This window comes from Euprymna scolopes, chromosome 2 (assembly GCF_053919585.1).
Source record: "Euprymna scolopes isolate OS-2025 chromosome 2, ASM5391958v1, whole genome shotgun sequence".
Taxonomy (NCBI): domain Eukaryota; kingdom Metazoa; phylum Mollusca; class Cephalopoda; order Sepiida; family Sepiolidae; genus Euprymna; species Euprymna scolopes.
Genome location: NC_136483.1, coordinates 140,362,058 through 140,379,886, shown reverse-complemented (window position 1 = coordinate 140,379,886; position 17,829 = coordinate 140,362,058). Strand labels below are relative to the sequence as shown.

The 17,829-nt window shown below is 34.2% G+C and overlaps 2 protein-coding genes across 2 annotated transcripts in view; one reads left to right on the top strand and one right to left on the bottom strand.

The window, feature by feature from the left end:
• LOC145296731 (uncharacterized) overlaps positions 1 to 17,829 on the bottom strand; it is a 278,300-nt gene that overhangs the window by 97,353 nt on the left and 163,118 nt on the right. The gene's annotated exons all lie outside the window — the stretch shown is intronic.
• LOC145240508 (uncharacterized) lies at positions 7,615 to 8,103 on the top strand. Its single transcript, XM_080103977.1, has one exon. The coding sequence runs from the start codon at positions 7,615 to 7,617 to the stop codon at positions 8,101 to 8,103; it is 489 nt and encodes a 162-aa protein (XP_079960103.1).

Genomic DNA, 17,829 nt, shown 5'->3' with positions numbered 1-17,829 from the left:
TTTCCCAAATCTTAGTAACCTGTATATCAAATTTCGAGTCTGTAGACTAAAAATTGACAGAGTTATTGCGTAGGGAAATGTATACAGACACACAGACACTTTCACTTATATATATATATATATATATATATATATATATATATATATATATATAGTCTAGTATTTCAGCCCGGCGTTTCCCGGGTGTTTGGAGGTGTGCGTTGAGCAAAAAAAAAAAAAAAAAAAAAGTGGTAGTAGGAAGGCAGGCTCAAACCCGTACCGCAAAGAAGAAAAGAACAGGAATAAACGTGACGTCTTTGCTGTTACGAGCACCGCCAAACCGGTTATGACGTAGGTTTTAATTAAGGCTAGACAATCGAAAGGAGAGGATGACTTTCGAAAATATCGGCGAAAAAAGCGACCCCTCCCCTATAGAAAAAGGCCCAGTTGAAGGTTGAAATATTAATCTTTTTAGCCAATTTTTCGATATTTGTTGTCTGCACGGCCGAGCTTTAAAACGATACTGATCTAGTAAAAATCCGTCGCCTCTGTCGAAAGTTTTAGACATACATGCAAACATACATACATACATACATACATACATACATACATACATACATACATTTATATATTGGTAACTCAAATTTTCGACCCAACCAGATTAAAAAGCTTGCCCTATTTTTGAATACCCTTTATACAAAATTTCAAATGTTCAGATCAGAAATTGTCTGATTAATTTGGTAGAGACCGCAAATGTCGAATTTTTAAAACTTTGACTCGTATTATGACCCCATAACATTTATTGTTTTAGGCCTAAATAAAATTATAAAATTAGATCTATGTCCAAGGAACCTATATCCAAAATTTCAAATGTTTATACCAAAAATTGTCGGAGGAGTTTGGTAGAGTTCTCAAAGGTCAAATCGTTGAACTTTGAACATTTAACAGTCAAATTTCTATCCGAAAACCGATTACAAAGATTTTCCCAAATCTCAGTACCCTGTATATCAAATTTCGAGTCTGTAGACTGAAAATTGACAGAGTTATTGTGTAGGGAAATGTATACACACAGACAGACAGACAGACATGCAGATACTTTCATATATATATATATATATATATATATATATATATATATATATATATATATATATGTGTGTGTGTGTGTGTGTGTGTGTGTGTAAAATATTAACTTTAATCTTATCACACTATTTCTGCACAACATTCTTTTATTATTGTTTTTTTTTATGGAAATCATTCCAAAGATTACACGAAGCCACTTAAAGTAAGGAGCTAAAAGCAAAATTTAGCCAAAAATTAGCCAACGATCAGTGTTATATATGAATTGATTCCGATCCAATAACAGCAAGTCTTTCGGCTTTGTAAGAAACATCACCCATGGAATGTGAGGACTAACAAACAAAATAAGGGAAGCAAACGTTACAAGGCTGGCGAAAGTAAACCGAAGGTTACGTTTTTACTCTTTGTTTCGTTTGTTCATACATTTTGCTATAAAACCATATATGTTTTAGATATTATTAGTAAAACATTTTGTAAAAAAAAAAAAAAAAATCTGCAAGACAAAGTTACAACATGTGAGTATATGCCATATTTTTTTGTTATTAAATTAACGGGAAGTAACAAAAATCGTTGTTATGTTATAATTTTGTTAGTTGAGAAATTGGGTTCGGTCAAGGTCAGCCGAGTATGCTCGAAGGTTGGCTTGACTTACCAAGGAAATTGATAGAAGTTGACATTAAATGGTCAAGAAAAAGGATAGCCGAGAAAGGACGGAGTATTTTTGGAAGGTTTGTGGTACGAGCTCGTGTTAAAATGTAATTAACCACTAATAATCGATCACTCTTTTACCCCCCCCCCCACTTCACCGGTGAGTGATTGAGAACAGACGATCCCAAACGAATAAACATTTTCTTGTCTTTAACCGTTGGTTCTCTCGGTAGGTATGAACGAAACTATTTACCGGCGATGTTTTCTCAGTTGGGCAGAATCGCATTAAGAGACGAATGCCGGAACAAACTGCTAGCAAGTTACGAGATGGCTTAAATAAATTTCCAGACTTTATTGTACAGACATTTAAAATTATCGTAGACTCTAAAAATTCAGTATGTTATTGCTATACATCTTATGAGATGACTGACCAAGTTTTATGATTTCAGGTTCAAAAAACACCTTCAGCCGAAATTGGAATACACATTACTAAAGCCTGATTATCACAGCTGGTGAATTTCAAAAATGCAATCTGGGCGTGAGAACACTTTAGAAGAACTATATGAAATAAAATTATGTTTTAAACTTGGAAAATTGCCACAGAAACGTATGGAATACTTCAGACTGCTTAGGACCATCTTGCATGAATCGAGCATCGGTTTTGAGTGGGATAAGAGATTCAAAAAAGTGAGTTGATTGGTCAAATAAAGAATTTCATGTATAAGGACTATCATATGCCTATAGAGGCAATAAGTGCACAGTTTGATGTCAGTGTGGGAACTGTATACAATTATTTGCGAGGAACTAAAATGAGGAAGATTAGTGTGGAGTTTGTCCCAATGATTCTCCATCCTTGTCACAGACTATTTGACCAAAATAGGCATCAAGACAATTCCTCATCCTCTCTATTATCCAAACCTTGCTCCCTGTTACTTTTGGTTATTCCCTAAGCTCAAGGAAAAGCTTAGAGGCTGTCGTTATGAGACAATTGAGAAAATGAAAGAGGCTGTGACGAGGGTCATTGACATATGAACACAAGAGGACTTTCATGGGGCCTTCCTGAAATTGTGGAACAGTACAATAAGTGTATTGTCGCCGAAGGAGATTACTTTGAAGGAGACTAGTTTCCTGTGTGTACTATCAATAAAAGTGCGTATACTAAAAAGTCTGAAAAACTATTTAAGGCACCTCATATGTCAACGCAATAAGCAACACAAATTTAGGGATTCCTATATGAACAGAGACCAAATGTGATTTTTCCCAGATGATAGCCGGGACTCAAGACAAAAGAAAGGCCATATATTGACTTACAATTGGCCATCTATATATATAAAAGTCTATATATATATATAAGCGAAAATGTGTGTGTTTGTGTGCGTGTATGTGTGTTTGTATATCTCGCAAAATCTTTCGACAGAGGCCAGATCGGTATCATTTTCAAGCTCCAACCTTCCGACGACAAATATCGAAAAATTGGCCAAAAATATTCATTCCTTCACTTTCAACCAGACCCTTTTCTACAAGGAGGGGTGGAAAAAAAATCGTTTCTTCATGACAAGACGGTTTCTACGCATGCGTCAACAAGCACAAAAGACGTTATACCTTGAATTCGTTTAAATATTATAAAAATCGATCTACATTCGCCCGCGCGTCCATAACACAAAGGATAAAGTGACCGCGTCGTTATCTCTAAATTGCAGGTTCAACCCGAGGTTTTTTAAACTTTTAATATTGAAACAAGGTTATTTATACCATTTTTTTCGCTTTTCGATGTGTTTTTTTTTGTTTTTGTTTTTCCGAACACGTTCATTTTTTTTCTTCATTTTTTTTCTTTGGTTTTTGTTTTTCCGATTTTTTTAAAGAAGTTTTACGTTCGTTTGTTGTTTTTTTTTGTTTTTGTTTTGGTTTTTCCGATTTTTAAAGAAGTTTAAACAGGGTTATTACTTCGCTTATTCTTTACCCCCCTACACACACCTCCAAACACCCGGGCAACGCCGGGTACCCCCGCTAGTCTATAATATAAATCTCACCTGTCTGTTTAAATGTATGCATGTATGTATGTATGTATGTATGTATGTATGTATGTATGTATGTATGTATGTCTGTATGTATGTATGTATGTCTGCCTAAAACTTTCGACAGAGGCGACGGATTTTCACAGCATCAGTATCATTTTGAAGTCGGTGTCTCGGTCGACAAATATCGAAAAATTGGCCCAAAACATTAATTCGTTCATCCTCAACTGGGCAGTTTTCTACAAAGAGGGGTCGATTTTTTTACAAGCCATTTTTGCAAGTCATTGAATCGGTTGGATTGACTTTGCTTAATGATAACGTTCCAAACTTCTGGTCGCGTCATGGAGTAGCGGTAAGACGTCCGATTTTCTTTCATTTTCTTTTCCGCCTTCGCATCAGGGATCGAGCCTGCCTGCCACTATTTTTATTTTATTTTTTTTTTGCTCAACACTCATCTCCAAACACCTGGGCAACGCCGGGCACCCAGGCTAGTACTAACTAAGGGATGGTCGGACAGACTTATTATGTCGACACTACAAACACGTATGACCTGTTCTTATTTCCATGGAAACTTATCTGTCGTACTGAGTCGGAAGAATTCATGTTGAGACAAAAGATAATGAATCGATACCTGAAAATAAGAAGCGCATAATTCTTGAAGAAGTGTACAAGTCTGGCTAGATAATCCACCCTCCATACTTAGGCGCCACCCCTTAGCACTTCAGACGATGTGGAGAAGAAGGGAGTAGGGAGGAAGTTTAAGTCTTATATTTTTAACTTGTTGTTGACCTTGAGATGCCAAAAATCCATTCAACTAATTAGCATACTGTTGGAAATTGTGAAAAATAACAATGTTAGTCTAGAGAGAGTGAGAGAGAGAGAAAGAGAAAGAGAGTGTGTGTGTTAAAGAGCGAGAAGAGGGGATATAATCAATTCAAAGAGAAAGAGAGAGGGGATAAAGTAGTGAACGTAGAGAAGGTTAGACAAAAAGAGAAAGAGAGAGAAATATATATATAGAGAGAGAGAGTGTGTGTGTGTGTGTGAGAGAGAGAGAGAGAGATGGAGAGAAAGACAGACAGCGACAGACAGATAGACAGACAGGTAGACAGACAGGTAGACAGACAGACAAACAGACAGATAAATAAGAGAAAAATGCCATGAATCCAGAGAGAGAGAGAGAGAGAGAGAGAGAGAGAGAGAGAGAGAGAGAGAGAGTTAGGCTTCAACCTCTGTCCCATCGACGAAATATTGCATCCTTCTGCCTGTTTTACAAGTATTTTAATGGTAGATGATCTGACGAACTACAAGCCCTTGTACCCCTTCGACGTAAATGCCCCTGACAATCTCGACAAGCAGCAAAATCTCGCCCCCTACTCAGTAGAGATCCTCAAATGCCAGAAAGCCTTCTACTCTAACAGTTTCTTCCCCAGAACTGTTAGACTTTGGAATTCCCTTCTGGGTTCCTGCTTCCCCGACTGTAATGACATGCAGAAGTTCAAGTATAATGTGAACAGACATCTTGCTACTCAACTCCCTTCATATTATTACTGAAAATAGTAGCCCCCCTACATCAAAGTGACACTGTGTATTGTTTGGGGTGAAAATGCTAATTATAATAAAAAAAAAAATAACAATGACTCCAGAGAAATTTGGAGAAAGAGAGAGAGAGGGGGGAGCAGGTAGATAGAGAAAGAAAAAGAAACACAATCAATCCAGAGAGAGAGAGAGAGAGAGAGAGAGAGAGAGAGAGAGAGAGAGAGAGAAACAATTTACAGATATTTTTTTGTTTCGTGATTTATATATGGTATAAGTATTTTTCTTTTCTTTTTGTTTTTTTGCTTATATTTGTTCGTTTTGTTTTATTATCTTTTTATTATTTTTTTTTCGTTGTGTATTTTTTGTTTTTATTATCTTGTCTTTATTTCGATTTGCCTTTGTTTCGTTTCGTTTAGTGTTTTCTTTTTTCCTTTTTTCTTTTTTCCTTTTTTTTCTTTTTTTTTCTTATTTCATTATTTTACGTTTTCTTTGTCCTCTTTTGTTGTCTCGTTTCACGTTGTCTTGTTCTTTAAAAAAAAAAATTGTATGTTCATTTTTTTTTTTTGCTTTTTTTTTCTTCTGTGATTGTTGTTTTTTGAAAATAAACTGTCGATTTTGATAAAAATCAATTGAATTCAACTGATAACATTGTTATTTTTAGCCCGGAATTATTTTATGGAAATAGAAACTTAATCCGAGTTTATTTGTTCACGTTTCATTCATTCATCCTTATTAGGCATAGTATCAATTTCATGATGATGATGATGATGATGTTGATCATCATCATCATCATCATCATCATCATCATCATCATCAGCAGCAGCAGCAGCAGCAGCAGCAGCAGCAGCATTATTTCAACCCTCATCATATTGATTCCAATAAAGATCATAATTGGGTTTACTATTTTTTTTACAAGAGAGTCGCCAGTTATCAAGGCCCGAAAACCACTAGAGGATAAGGGTTAATGAATTTGTAAGGGATTCTGCAGAAATAAGCAGGCTTTTCATGGGTCGGTTTGACCGCACACGATTTTGTTTGAACCTATCAGATTTATTGTTCTAACTACCGAGGCGTACTTTGGTGTTATTTTTTTATATTTCAGGCCGCAAGTTTTCACAAAGACAACAGGTCGAAATGGACGTAAGAAAACTCACTCGAGGCTTGTAGCCTCAGTGTTACATGAAAGGGCTGTCCCCTTCTCATGTAAGTAAGAAGACATACTAGATAAGTGAAAGTGATATTATGATAAGGCTAGAATCGAACCCTGTAGGCAAGTATTAAAGATAATAGATAATGAAATGTTAGAAATTCAGCCCATTGTTAATTCTATTAGAAATAGTTAAATATTGTTTATGTCGGAAAAAGAGCCGATTGTCCATTCTTTTAGAAATCTGGATATTAAATATGTCAGTTAAATGAATGCACAATGCGAGTTAAAATATATTGTGTAAAAATTGGTTAGAATTAGATTGAGGATTCTTTGTTTGCCAAAAGTGTGTTTGGACAATCATTTGTAAAACCACGTGAAGTAGTCACGTTGGTAAACACACTTCTGACGTCATAAACAAAGGAGATTTCTCAATATAGGAATCTGAGGGTTCGAAGTTAGGGTGATGAGGATTAAATATTGAGAGCAAGTCAGTTGGAGAGGAGAGCCCCTTAGAAGCGAAGGGAGAAAAATAGACCACATAAATCAAAGTTTGAATTCCTGACAACATGAATCGGTCGATTGAAAAATAAAGAAACCAACTATGTTTGTAACTGTTGTCTCGTGTCGTCATTCCCCATAACCAGAAAAGGTAAATGTGTGTTTTTATCATCATCTTGTAACGAACTCTTATATAACCCCTTCCAAGTAATGTGTCCTCCTCTCCATCACAAGTAATGTGTCCCCTCCTCTGTGTTAATAAGATATGTTATGTCTCCGTCATTAGCATCGTCAGCTGTTCTGAGTCCCCGTTATACATGTCCCGTTAATGTGTCCCCAATATGAGCCCCTGCTACACAACAACAACCCCTTTGTCTTATTGAGACGTATTAATGCCCTAATGTGGGGCGAAATGTTATTATCATTTACAAACACCAAACCCTTATGTTGGGCGAAATATTATATTCATCGCACACTGTAGTGCTCTGCGAATTGATTGACTTTCATCATTACTTATATAACGTCTCTCATAGACGAAATTAAGGTCTACATTTTGACCTGTCCTTTGTCCGCCATTTGGACGGTTATTCACAATGAACGCCATGATGACTACCGCACTCGACGCATTCATCCTTGGAATGCATCCCTTGTTGCAACTATTCTTCGAACAGCGTGGAGTATTGTATTCTGCAAACGCGAAGATAAACCATGAACTACTACCATGTTCGGGTGTTACCAGTCCTGCACATGCTGACTATAAGCACAAAGATGAGGATGTATCAAGCCTGTGTCCTAAGCATCTTACTCTACTGCAGTGAGACATGGACCCTCTACAAGCATCAAGAGCGCAGACTAAATGCCTTCCATCTGCGCAATCTAAGAAAGATCTTAGGCATTATATACAAGGACCGGGTTCCAAACAAAGACGTTCTTGCCAAAGCAAATCTTCCAAGCATGTTTGCCCTCCTCTCCCAGAGACGTCTGCGCTGGCTAGGGCATGTCTCTCGCATGCATTATGGCCGAATTCCCAAAGACATCCTGTATGGCGAAATCTTAGCCGGCAGCAGACCAACAGGTAGACAACTCCTCAGATTTAAGGATTTGTGCAAAATTGACTTGAAATCCGGCAACATCAACCCTGTTGACCTTGAATTCTGTGCAGCAGGCCGTGACTCCTGGATGGTCAAAGTCAATTAATGTGTCCGGCTGAGCGAGGAGAGAAGAGATGAACAGTGAGAGGAGAAGAGAGGCAGGCGCAAAAGAACAGCATCAGCAGTAGCATCGGCAGAGCATGACAGAGGGTATCCCCGCGAGAAGTGCAAGAGAATCTGCCGCTCCCGTATCGGTCTGCTCAGTCACAACAACAGTTGCCACCACTCATGACAACCTTCAGGCGCGATTCTCCATCGTCTATCTAGACGGAAGGACGCCAACAGTTAAAAAAGAGCTAAAGATGACACATATTTACGTCGAACTTTAAAGGTGAGCCTGTAATGATTTCTGACTGTTTTCTTTCATTCTACCAAGAATAAAGCCGAGGTGAGAGAATATCTCACAATGTAAGGTGGTAGTGTAGTAATCGTTAACTGTGCAAATTTGGTAGAATTTGAAGTGCTTGTTAAGATAGTGCAAAAAGATCATTTTTTTTTAAGCAAAAACAATATTACGTACTTAATTGTCATGTCGAATATAGTAATATATCTAAAAATTACGAAAGTTCATCGAGTAGAACAACTGTTAATGTGTTTTTAGTAAAAAAAAAAGTCTATCGCTATAGTCGCCATTACAATGTAATCTAAAATATGTGTTCGAGTTATGTCTCCTGTGCATGAAATCTTCACCGTCTACGAAAAAAAAATGCAATTTTCTCAATTTTCCGTAAAAATTACTTTTAACTATAAATAAATTTCCACTCGATGAATTTTCGTATTTTTTTTTTGTATATTATTTTCAACATGAAAATTAAATACGTAATACTGTTTTTGCTTAAAACGACATATTGTTTTTAAAAAACCGATCTGTCGGCTCTATCTTAACAAGCAGCGAATTCGATTATTTTAGTAGACGGCTGAACAAGAACTTGTTTACATTAGACTTGAAGGCTACCATATTGTAGTCAACCTGGAAACAAACCACCGGAACAGTGTTTTTAAGTACGACAAATTAAGCCACAACAAATGACTTCTGCTGATTCTCTATTTGTGTGATATTTAGGCACGACAAATTAAGCCACGACAAATTAAGGCACGACAGATTAAGGCACGACAAATGGCTCACACTGTTTTTTTGTTTTTTTGCTAAAAATCTTTGTAAATGGGGAAATATTTAAAAGGAATACAAGTCAAGCAACAAAAAAAAAAAAAATAGAAAAGAAAAATGTTTCCTTAAGTTAAAAGAAAAAAATATTTGCTTCTTTTTTTAAAAGAGTAATTTTTGTTTGATTTTATAGTATTTGTTTTTTAATAGTGAATGCCACCCCCACACACAAAAGAAATGTTTCTGAAAGTAAATATATCAACAAATTATTTAATCTCGGCCTGTCAGTTTAAAAAATTTAAACGATTGTTTATTTTTACAAAGATTTTTAGAAAAAAAAAAAAGAAATAAAAAAGAAAAGAACAACACGCTAGTCTGTCTAAATTAAAATCTTGCTTCTTATTGCTCTTGACATGTGTCAAAATATCACACGATTAGAGAATCAGCAGTGACAATAAAAAAAATTTAAAAATTAATAATAAAAGAGCAAAAACGTTCCGGATATTATATCTAGTTTTTGCTCCTGATTAATTTTACCTGTTCCATTCATCAGTCTCTCCCCACCTAAAAGCGTTCGTTATTTAAAAAAAAAAAAAAAAAATGGTGTATTTTCTAGGGTTCGGTTAAATCCATTATACTAATTACAGCTGCCTTTTTCGGTTATTAATAGTTCTTTATATATATATATTTGTTCACTCTCTAATTGCCCAATATCACACACAGGTTTATGCTTTAAGAACCACGTTGTTTACGACCTACAATGCGCTAAATGCAGTGCATCTTACATCGGAAGCACTACCAGATTGCTTCATCACCGCATTAAAGAGCACTTAAACACTACTGCTTCGTCGTTCTATAAACATATTCGCACTTGCATTAATTCAGAACCAGATTTTCACATCAACATTCTTGCTTCTTCAAGAAACGTAGGTCAACTTCGTATCCTCGAATCTTTAATTATTTCAAAAAATACTCCCACACTAAACAATAGACTGGAATTGAGCTCCGCTTTTATAATATAAGTTTAAAACATAAGAAAAACAATAATTTAAAAAAAAAAAAAAAAAAAAAACCTTGCTTGAATAGTCATCTCCCTTGATTCACAAACGCAACAAGTATTTCAAACATCAACTGATTTATTTTAACGTTCTCCTAACGTCATTTTTTGTTCTATATTTCGCGGTATCACGTGGCAAACTCGGCGGCTACTTTTCCAATTTTGAACACTCTTCCGCTGTCTTCTCTTGAAAATGGACTAATAAGTCTGAAATATATTGAGATTTATATCACCATTGAATACAACAGAAAAAAAATTACTGTTGTTTAGAGTTAAAATTTGTGTGAAAAAGAAAAAACAAACAACAAAAAAAAGAACTTTATTTCTTTTGTTTGCATTTAATTTTACTCTATATAAAAAAAAAATCTCGCATTGTTCTTGGCTTTTAATTTTACCTTATAATTTTCTTCAACAATGCTTCAAGCAAACTACAACCTACTTATATATATATATATATATATATATATATATATTATTATTTACTTATATCTTTTATAATAGTGACTTTCAAAAATATATAAAATTAAAAAAATATATAAATTTTATATATATATATATATATATATATACATATATATATATATATATATATATATATATATATATATATATATATATATATATATATATATATATATATATATATATATATACACGGCGTAGAAAAAATGTAAAAAACACCTGGATTTTCCTGATGAAGAATTTGTTATAATTCGAAATATTGAATTTGTTTTAAATAAATAAATAAATTTATTTATTTAAAATAGTGCCTGTACTAGTTTTGGTCTTAAAACCGTTAACGTTTGAATTTTGTATTTCATATATCAAAAAACAAAACAAAACAAAAAAAACAGTGAATATATATATATATATATATATATATATATATATATATATATATATATATTATTTTTAAAATGTAATTATCCACTGACATGTGTTTCGTCGTCTACGACTCATCAGCGAGATACAGCTACTCTGATGAGTCGTAGACGACGAAACACGTGTCAGTGGATAATTACATTTTAAAAATAATATATATATACCGCTCCCCATGTGGGGGTACCAAATTGGTTAAAAGGGAAAATTATTCCCAACTCGCATTTAGGTAAAAATGCACTTTCGTAAATGATTGAATTCATTCAAAACATATTGCTAAAACCAAAACAAAACAACACCCCCCTCTCTCTCTCTCTCTCTCTCTCTCTCTCTCTATATATATATATATATATATATATATATATATATATATATATATATATATATATATATATTGCGATACAAGTAATGACAACCAGACCATTGCCAGTCCTTTCAAAATGCATCGCTAGATTTCCACGTATAACAGGGACGTTTACAGGGTGATGAAAACAAAGTTTCCAGCCACGGTTATGGTCTTTGGTGTGGTTTCAAGTGAGGGCCACATCATGCCACCTCACATCTTCGAAGTCGGTTGTCCCTAGTGTAATCAGGTGGCTACTGGCAGACACTGAATATTGCAGCAGGGCTCGGCGCCAGCCCATGTCCAAAGAAACTCAGGCTTGGTTTCAGAAAAAGTGCTACGACTTTATACCCTAGTCCCCTCCTTCTCCGACCTGAACCCGATGGACTACTTCGTTTGTTCATATATCGAGAACATCACCAACATGACCTCCCACAACACCAAAGACAGCCTGGTTGCCGTCATCCACCGAGTATTCGTCAAGCTCCCGCTGGCGCTTGAGGAAAAGGCATGATGCTCCCAGTTCCGAACCCGTATCGAAGCTGTGATGTAGGCTGAAAACGGTTACATTGAATAGATGTCAGCTCTATTACATAATCAAGTTACCTGAATTAATTTTTTTCAATAAAAGTTTTAAAATGAAGCTGTAGTGTTGTTTGTTAGCTTTTTTTTTAGTTTACCTACATTTTCTCCGATATAACAAAATAAATAACTAACTTGCTTCCTATTTACACCTGTTCATGAATTATTTAATCAGCAATATTTTACGTATGTTCACCTGCTGATAAAGAATCACAGATTGCCCGCCATTGCTATTTGTAAAAGTGACATTACCCAAATAATAAAAATGCTTCGCATTGATGCCATTACATGTATCGTTAAATAATAAGTAATTATCTATTCTTTTTTATATGTACTTAGCTTTATTTCTAAAAACTAAATATGTGTTTATTTTATATTGCCTCCGTGGGAGGGAAGAGGTGAGATCCGTATATTGAACGACACGCACTCGTCCCAAGTGCTGTAATCGAATCCTCCTTTCCATGATTAGTTATTGATCATCTCTACGGCATGATGTATTAAATAATACGTTTTTTTTTTTGTGTTTTTTTTTTTTTTTTTTGTATGTGTGCTTTAATAATGTATGGAGTTTTCCAGGAAGACATTACAATGGATCATGTTGTTGTTTTTTTTTTCTTTTTTTTTCTTTTTTTTTGACACGGAATATTCAACAGCGATAATGACAGCACAAATATTTGCTGACAAACATTCTAGATTGATCAAGAATTGCATCCACGCGCTCTTCGTCCGCCATTTTCGATATAATTACTAGTCTGTCTTTTTTGTTTTTCGCACATCTATCCGGACAAGAAGTCTGTTCGGAAAATCGGGGTTTTATCAAATTGCATGAATGGCCCTTTTCTCGAATTATCGATAAAGCCACTTACGAAATGGAGAGGGTACATGTGTATCTCATATACGTCTCTATGTATAAAAATGTATAGCCCCAAATGCTATGCATGTTGTGTAAACTCATCCTGTGACGAATATTCCTCTAGTTAATTACACATTTAAGGAGTATGGCCCCATAACTCGTACCCTCACTCATTTTTTTTTAATAAGTGAGATACAATAAATTTATAGAGAAAAGAATTGCCCGGCATCAAATTTGAGGTTATATTATGCAATCAAATTTTAACCATACCAGGGCGCCTGCGTAAGCATCAATAATGTGTATTTACAGGATAAACTCCACAACTAATGAACATATCGTTGTAGGATACATATTCTAGTCAACACGGTAACATGGGAGCATTATTCATTTGTAGACTTTGCTACTTAGAATATAAGGCCCTTAATAGCCTCACCTCCGCAAGAAGGAAGATAAATCTATAAATTTATAAAATTTAAAATGTGTGTGCGAGAGAACACTTGTCAACCTATATACTCAATGGATTTTTTTTATCTACATACTTGAAATTTGGTGTATAGGGTATTCAGACATGTAGAAAAGTTTTTAATCAGTTTTCATCCGGAAAAAAAGGTTTGCTAAATGACCAAAAATTAAAAATTGATACGTGGGGTCGTTGGATTTTTATCGGTATCTCAACTTTTTCACGACAGCGCATGCGCGATTCGTTCACATTATGTTAAACATTTCGTTTGGAAACAATTTTGAATCAGCGTGTCAAGCTGGCCTAATAGTAATCGTATTTGATTCACTATTTTTAGGTTTTGGTTTCGATCTCAGCTTGAGCATTTTGTTTTTACTTACAAGAAGTGAACTGTTTAGAAAAAAACATTATTCGCATGTACATGTCTAAGATTTTTTTCCCCCGTTTTTATACTTCATTTTTGAAAAGGAATATGATGCTACGTTTAATATCGGGCAATGTCGGGTACATCTGCTAGTAAATAAATAAATGAGATACGGTTTCCTGCCAAGTAAATAATATTTAATTACCTAAGTTGTAAAAAATAAATTATTTTTCATCACTTACGGAATGGATAGAATACACATATATGTGTTATATGTCTTTGTTCTGGAACAGGTATTCTGGTATATATATATAGGGTTTTTTGCAATTATGTTTGTTGTTCCTTTGTTATTTATTTTTTCTAAAATCCGATTGCTGCATCGGAAAGGCCAGTTAAAAATACATAATATACTTTGTTATTTTCTTTAATTTAATCCCTTTTTTAGAATTTATTAGACAAAATTTAACTTTTATTTTACCGTGCCAATAAATATGATCATCACTGTACATACGTATATGTATATATATACGTTAGGCACCGCCAAAACTGGGGGGGCAGGTCAGTACTTTTTGACGGACCGTCTTTTTAAAAATCTACCAAAAATCAGGTAATTATCCGATCAATACGAAATTTTCAGCGATTATTAGGAGAAGAATGAACTTTATAACAGTGTACTTATTTTTCATAAACGATATTTATATATATATATTTTTTTGCTTACAAAACCCCCCCCTTGTTTTGAAGTGGGAACAAATATGCTTAAAATAATCATCTGAGATTGAAATCAACATATTGTGTTGTAAGGGACAGAATTATAGATTAAAAAAAAAAAAAAAAAAAAAAATTGTTTGCATACCTTATTTTGACGTCTGAATATCAGAACTTCGATTGTGTTTAATTATCCCGCTTTTGAGTTTTGAAGTGTGAAATTCGGTGAATATGTTAAGTAAAATAATTAATTTAAGTTAAGCAAAACAAAAAAAAATTTTTTTTAATATTTATACGAAAAAAGCTATTTTAAAATTTTTGATAAATAAATTAACAATTTTTTTTTAGCGAGCCGAATAATGCATGACCATTATTAAACAGGGCATGCTTTGAATAATCGATACCAAAAAAAAAGATTCGATAAATATTGTGCCCTTTGTGTTAAAAATAGCATCTTTTTTTTCGATCCCGTTTGAAAACGTTTGCCGCCTTTGACTATGGTGGACCAAACGCGCTGAAATAATTTTTTTTTATTCTGCTTTAAATTGCCCCCCCCATTTTGGGGAGTCTGGCCCCCACACACATACACATTAAAAACCAAACGCATACAAATGGTCACCCATCTGGTACTGGCCAGCCTCAGCTTAATAATACATTGAAATTTTCGTCACTGAAAAATAAGTTTTTTTTGGCCTGTTTGGTCTTCCATAGTTTGCTTTTTATCAGACGAAAACGTAAACAGAGTCGATCTGAACTCTTCGTCAACGCGAATATCTGGTTACCTATATGAATAAGTGGAATTATTTGAAATTCAGGTACTTATAATATTTTTGCATATTCTCTTAGAAAATCATCCTAAATCTTAGTTAGACAATAAATAAATTAATTAATTATTTCAAAACCCCTTTTTTTTTTAATATTTAAGTACGTTTTTTGTGCAAGACAAAAAATGTCAATTGTTAACTTTTTGGGAAAATTTAACATTTAAAATTGAATTAAAAATAGTAGAAAAAGTTTTACATTATTCTGTTTTCTATATGATAAAATTCAGGGTTTTATCTTTCTGGAAAAAAAAAGTTACTCAGAAATAATGGATTTTAATAAACGTAATTTCGTTTTAAAAAACAACAACAACTTGATTTTGCGGCCATTTTTGGCGGTGCCTAATATACGTATATATATATGTATATATACATATATACATATACATATACGTATATATATATGTATATATATGTATATATATACGTATATATATACATATATACATATATATATATATATATCTATATATATGCATATATATGTATATATATATGTATATATACATATATATGTATATATATGTATATATATGTATATATGTATATATATATATGTATATATATGTGTATATATATGCATATATATGTATATATATGTATATATATATATGTATATATATATGTATATATATATATGTATGTATATATATATATATATATACAAACAAGCGTACAGTAGAACCCCGGGATATGGTATGGCATTAAAAATTAGTAACAAAATACAGTACAGTATCTAATGCATATAATCAATAACATTGTAAATAACACCGTAAGGCGGGGCAAATACCCTAACCAGGGACTGGAAAAACATCGTATTCCACATTGTAATCTGAATAAATCCGTATCCTAGGACCACCGTATCCGCGAGTTCTACTATATATATATATATCATAAGAATTTGATTAAATATTTTTAAGCAAACTATACAAAGACTTATGGAAGAAATGTGAAACTATAAATATCCCTAGGCAACGGCTTGTGTCAGGTTGGCAGGAAAGTTCTTGCAGTTTTCCATGCATTTCATCCATTTGTTAACAGTACTTCGCAGTAATGGTTTCGCTTACATTAAAAAAAAACTGTAATGCATGAAACCGGTAGCGGACCACTAAACAGTCAGGATGACATTCTTTTAGTGCAACTCTGACTTCGGGAAGTGTCATCGAGCTTCGTCGTCGTCCAACCACTGAACTAAGCGTTGCCGGTTGTCGTAAAGAACCCATTTTTCATCGCAAGTCAAAACCCAGTCGAGAAACGAGTCGTTCTTGTTGCGTAAAAGAAGGGAAGATGACACTTCATAACGACGTTTCTTTTGGTTTTCATTCAATCCGTAAAGCGCCTGCATGAATGACAAATAAAACCTTACCTAAGAATTCTTCTTTCAAACTCCTCAGCCTTGCAGAAAATATGAACTGGACCAAATGCATTAAGGACATTGCAAAGGCTGCTGCAAAGAAGGTGGGTTCCTTCTATCGAGCTAGAAGACTACTCACACCTGAGAGTATCCTGTACCTGTACAAGGCCATTATTCGCCCATGCATGGAGTATTGTTGCCACATCTAGGCAGGTGCATCTACCAGTTGGCTCTCCCTCTTTGATAGGGTCCAAAAAAGAGTTGTCAATAAAATAGGTCCCACTTTGTCAACTAAGCTCCAAACTCTGTCTCATCGCAACAGTGTTGCATTTCTGTACCTGTTTTACAAATATTTTAATGGAATATGCTCTGATGAACTGATGATAACCTGCTTAGCAACAAAATCTCACCCGTTTCACTGTTGAGGTCCCTAAATGCCAGAAAGCTTTCTATTCTAATAGTTTTTCTCTTGAACAGCTAGATTTTGGACTTCCCTTCCTGCTACCTGCTTCCCTGGCTGTTCTGATATGTAGAAGTTTAAATGTAACGTAAACCAACATTGTGTTAATCTTTCTTAGACCTGGTCCCAAATAGTAGCCCCTTATATCCAAGTGGCGATATGCCTTGTTAGGGGTGAACGTGAGTAATATATATATATATATATATATATATATATATATATATATATATATATATATATATATATATATATATATATATATAGTATTTTTCTCTTTCCAATCTCTCTCCGTTGGTTGGAAATCGTCGTATACATTACGTTTAATTCAGACGCAAGTTCTTGAACAGTTATGTATAGAATAGTTTCGACTAAGGCTCGTAATTGATCGTTGTCATTATCCGATGGCCGACCACTGCGCTCATCATCTTCAAGACCCGTCGCCGCCACGAAATTTCTTATACCACCATTGTGCTGTGCTTTTAGCAGTGGTTCCTGAGCCAAACGCTTCATTGATATCACGAGCTGTTTCAGCAGCTTTTCGGTCTAGCTTGAATTGAAATAAGAAAATTGTGGGAATGTGTTTCCCACTTCTCCCCATCTTGTATTCAATGTTCTGAAAAGAAGATATAATTGTTTTCAAACGATTGTAATTTAAACGATTAGATAGTTCGCCCTTTAAATTGATAAATAATGTAAAGGTGTTATACCGAAAACTTATTTGAAAATACATCATTCAAATAAAAATTAAGAATCTCGCAAGAACTTTCTTCTCAACTTAATATAAAT

Coding starts and splice junctions, on each gene's coding strand:
- LOC145240508 (XM_080103977.1), top strand. CDS start 7,615: ATGAACTACTACCATGTTCGGGTGTTACCAGTCCTGCACATGCTGACT.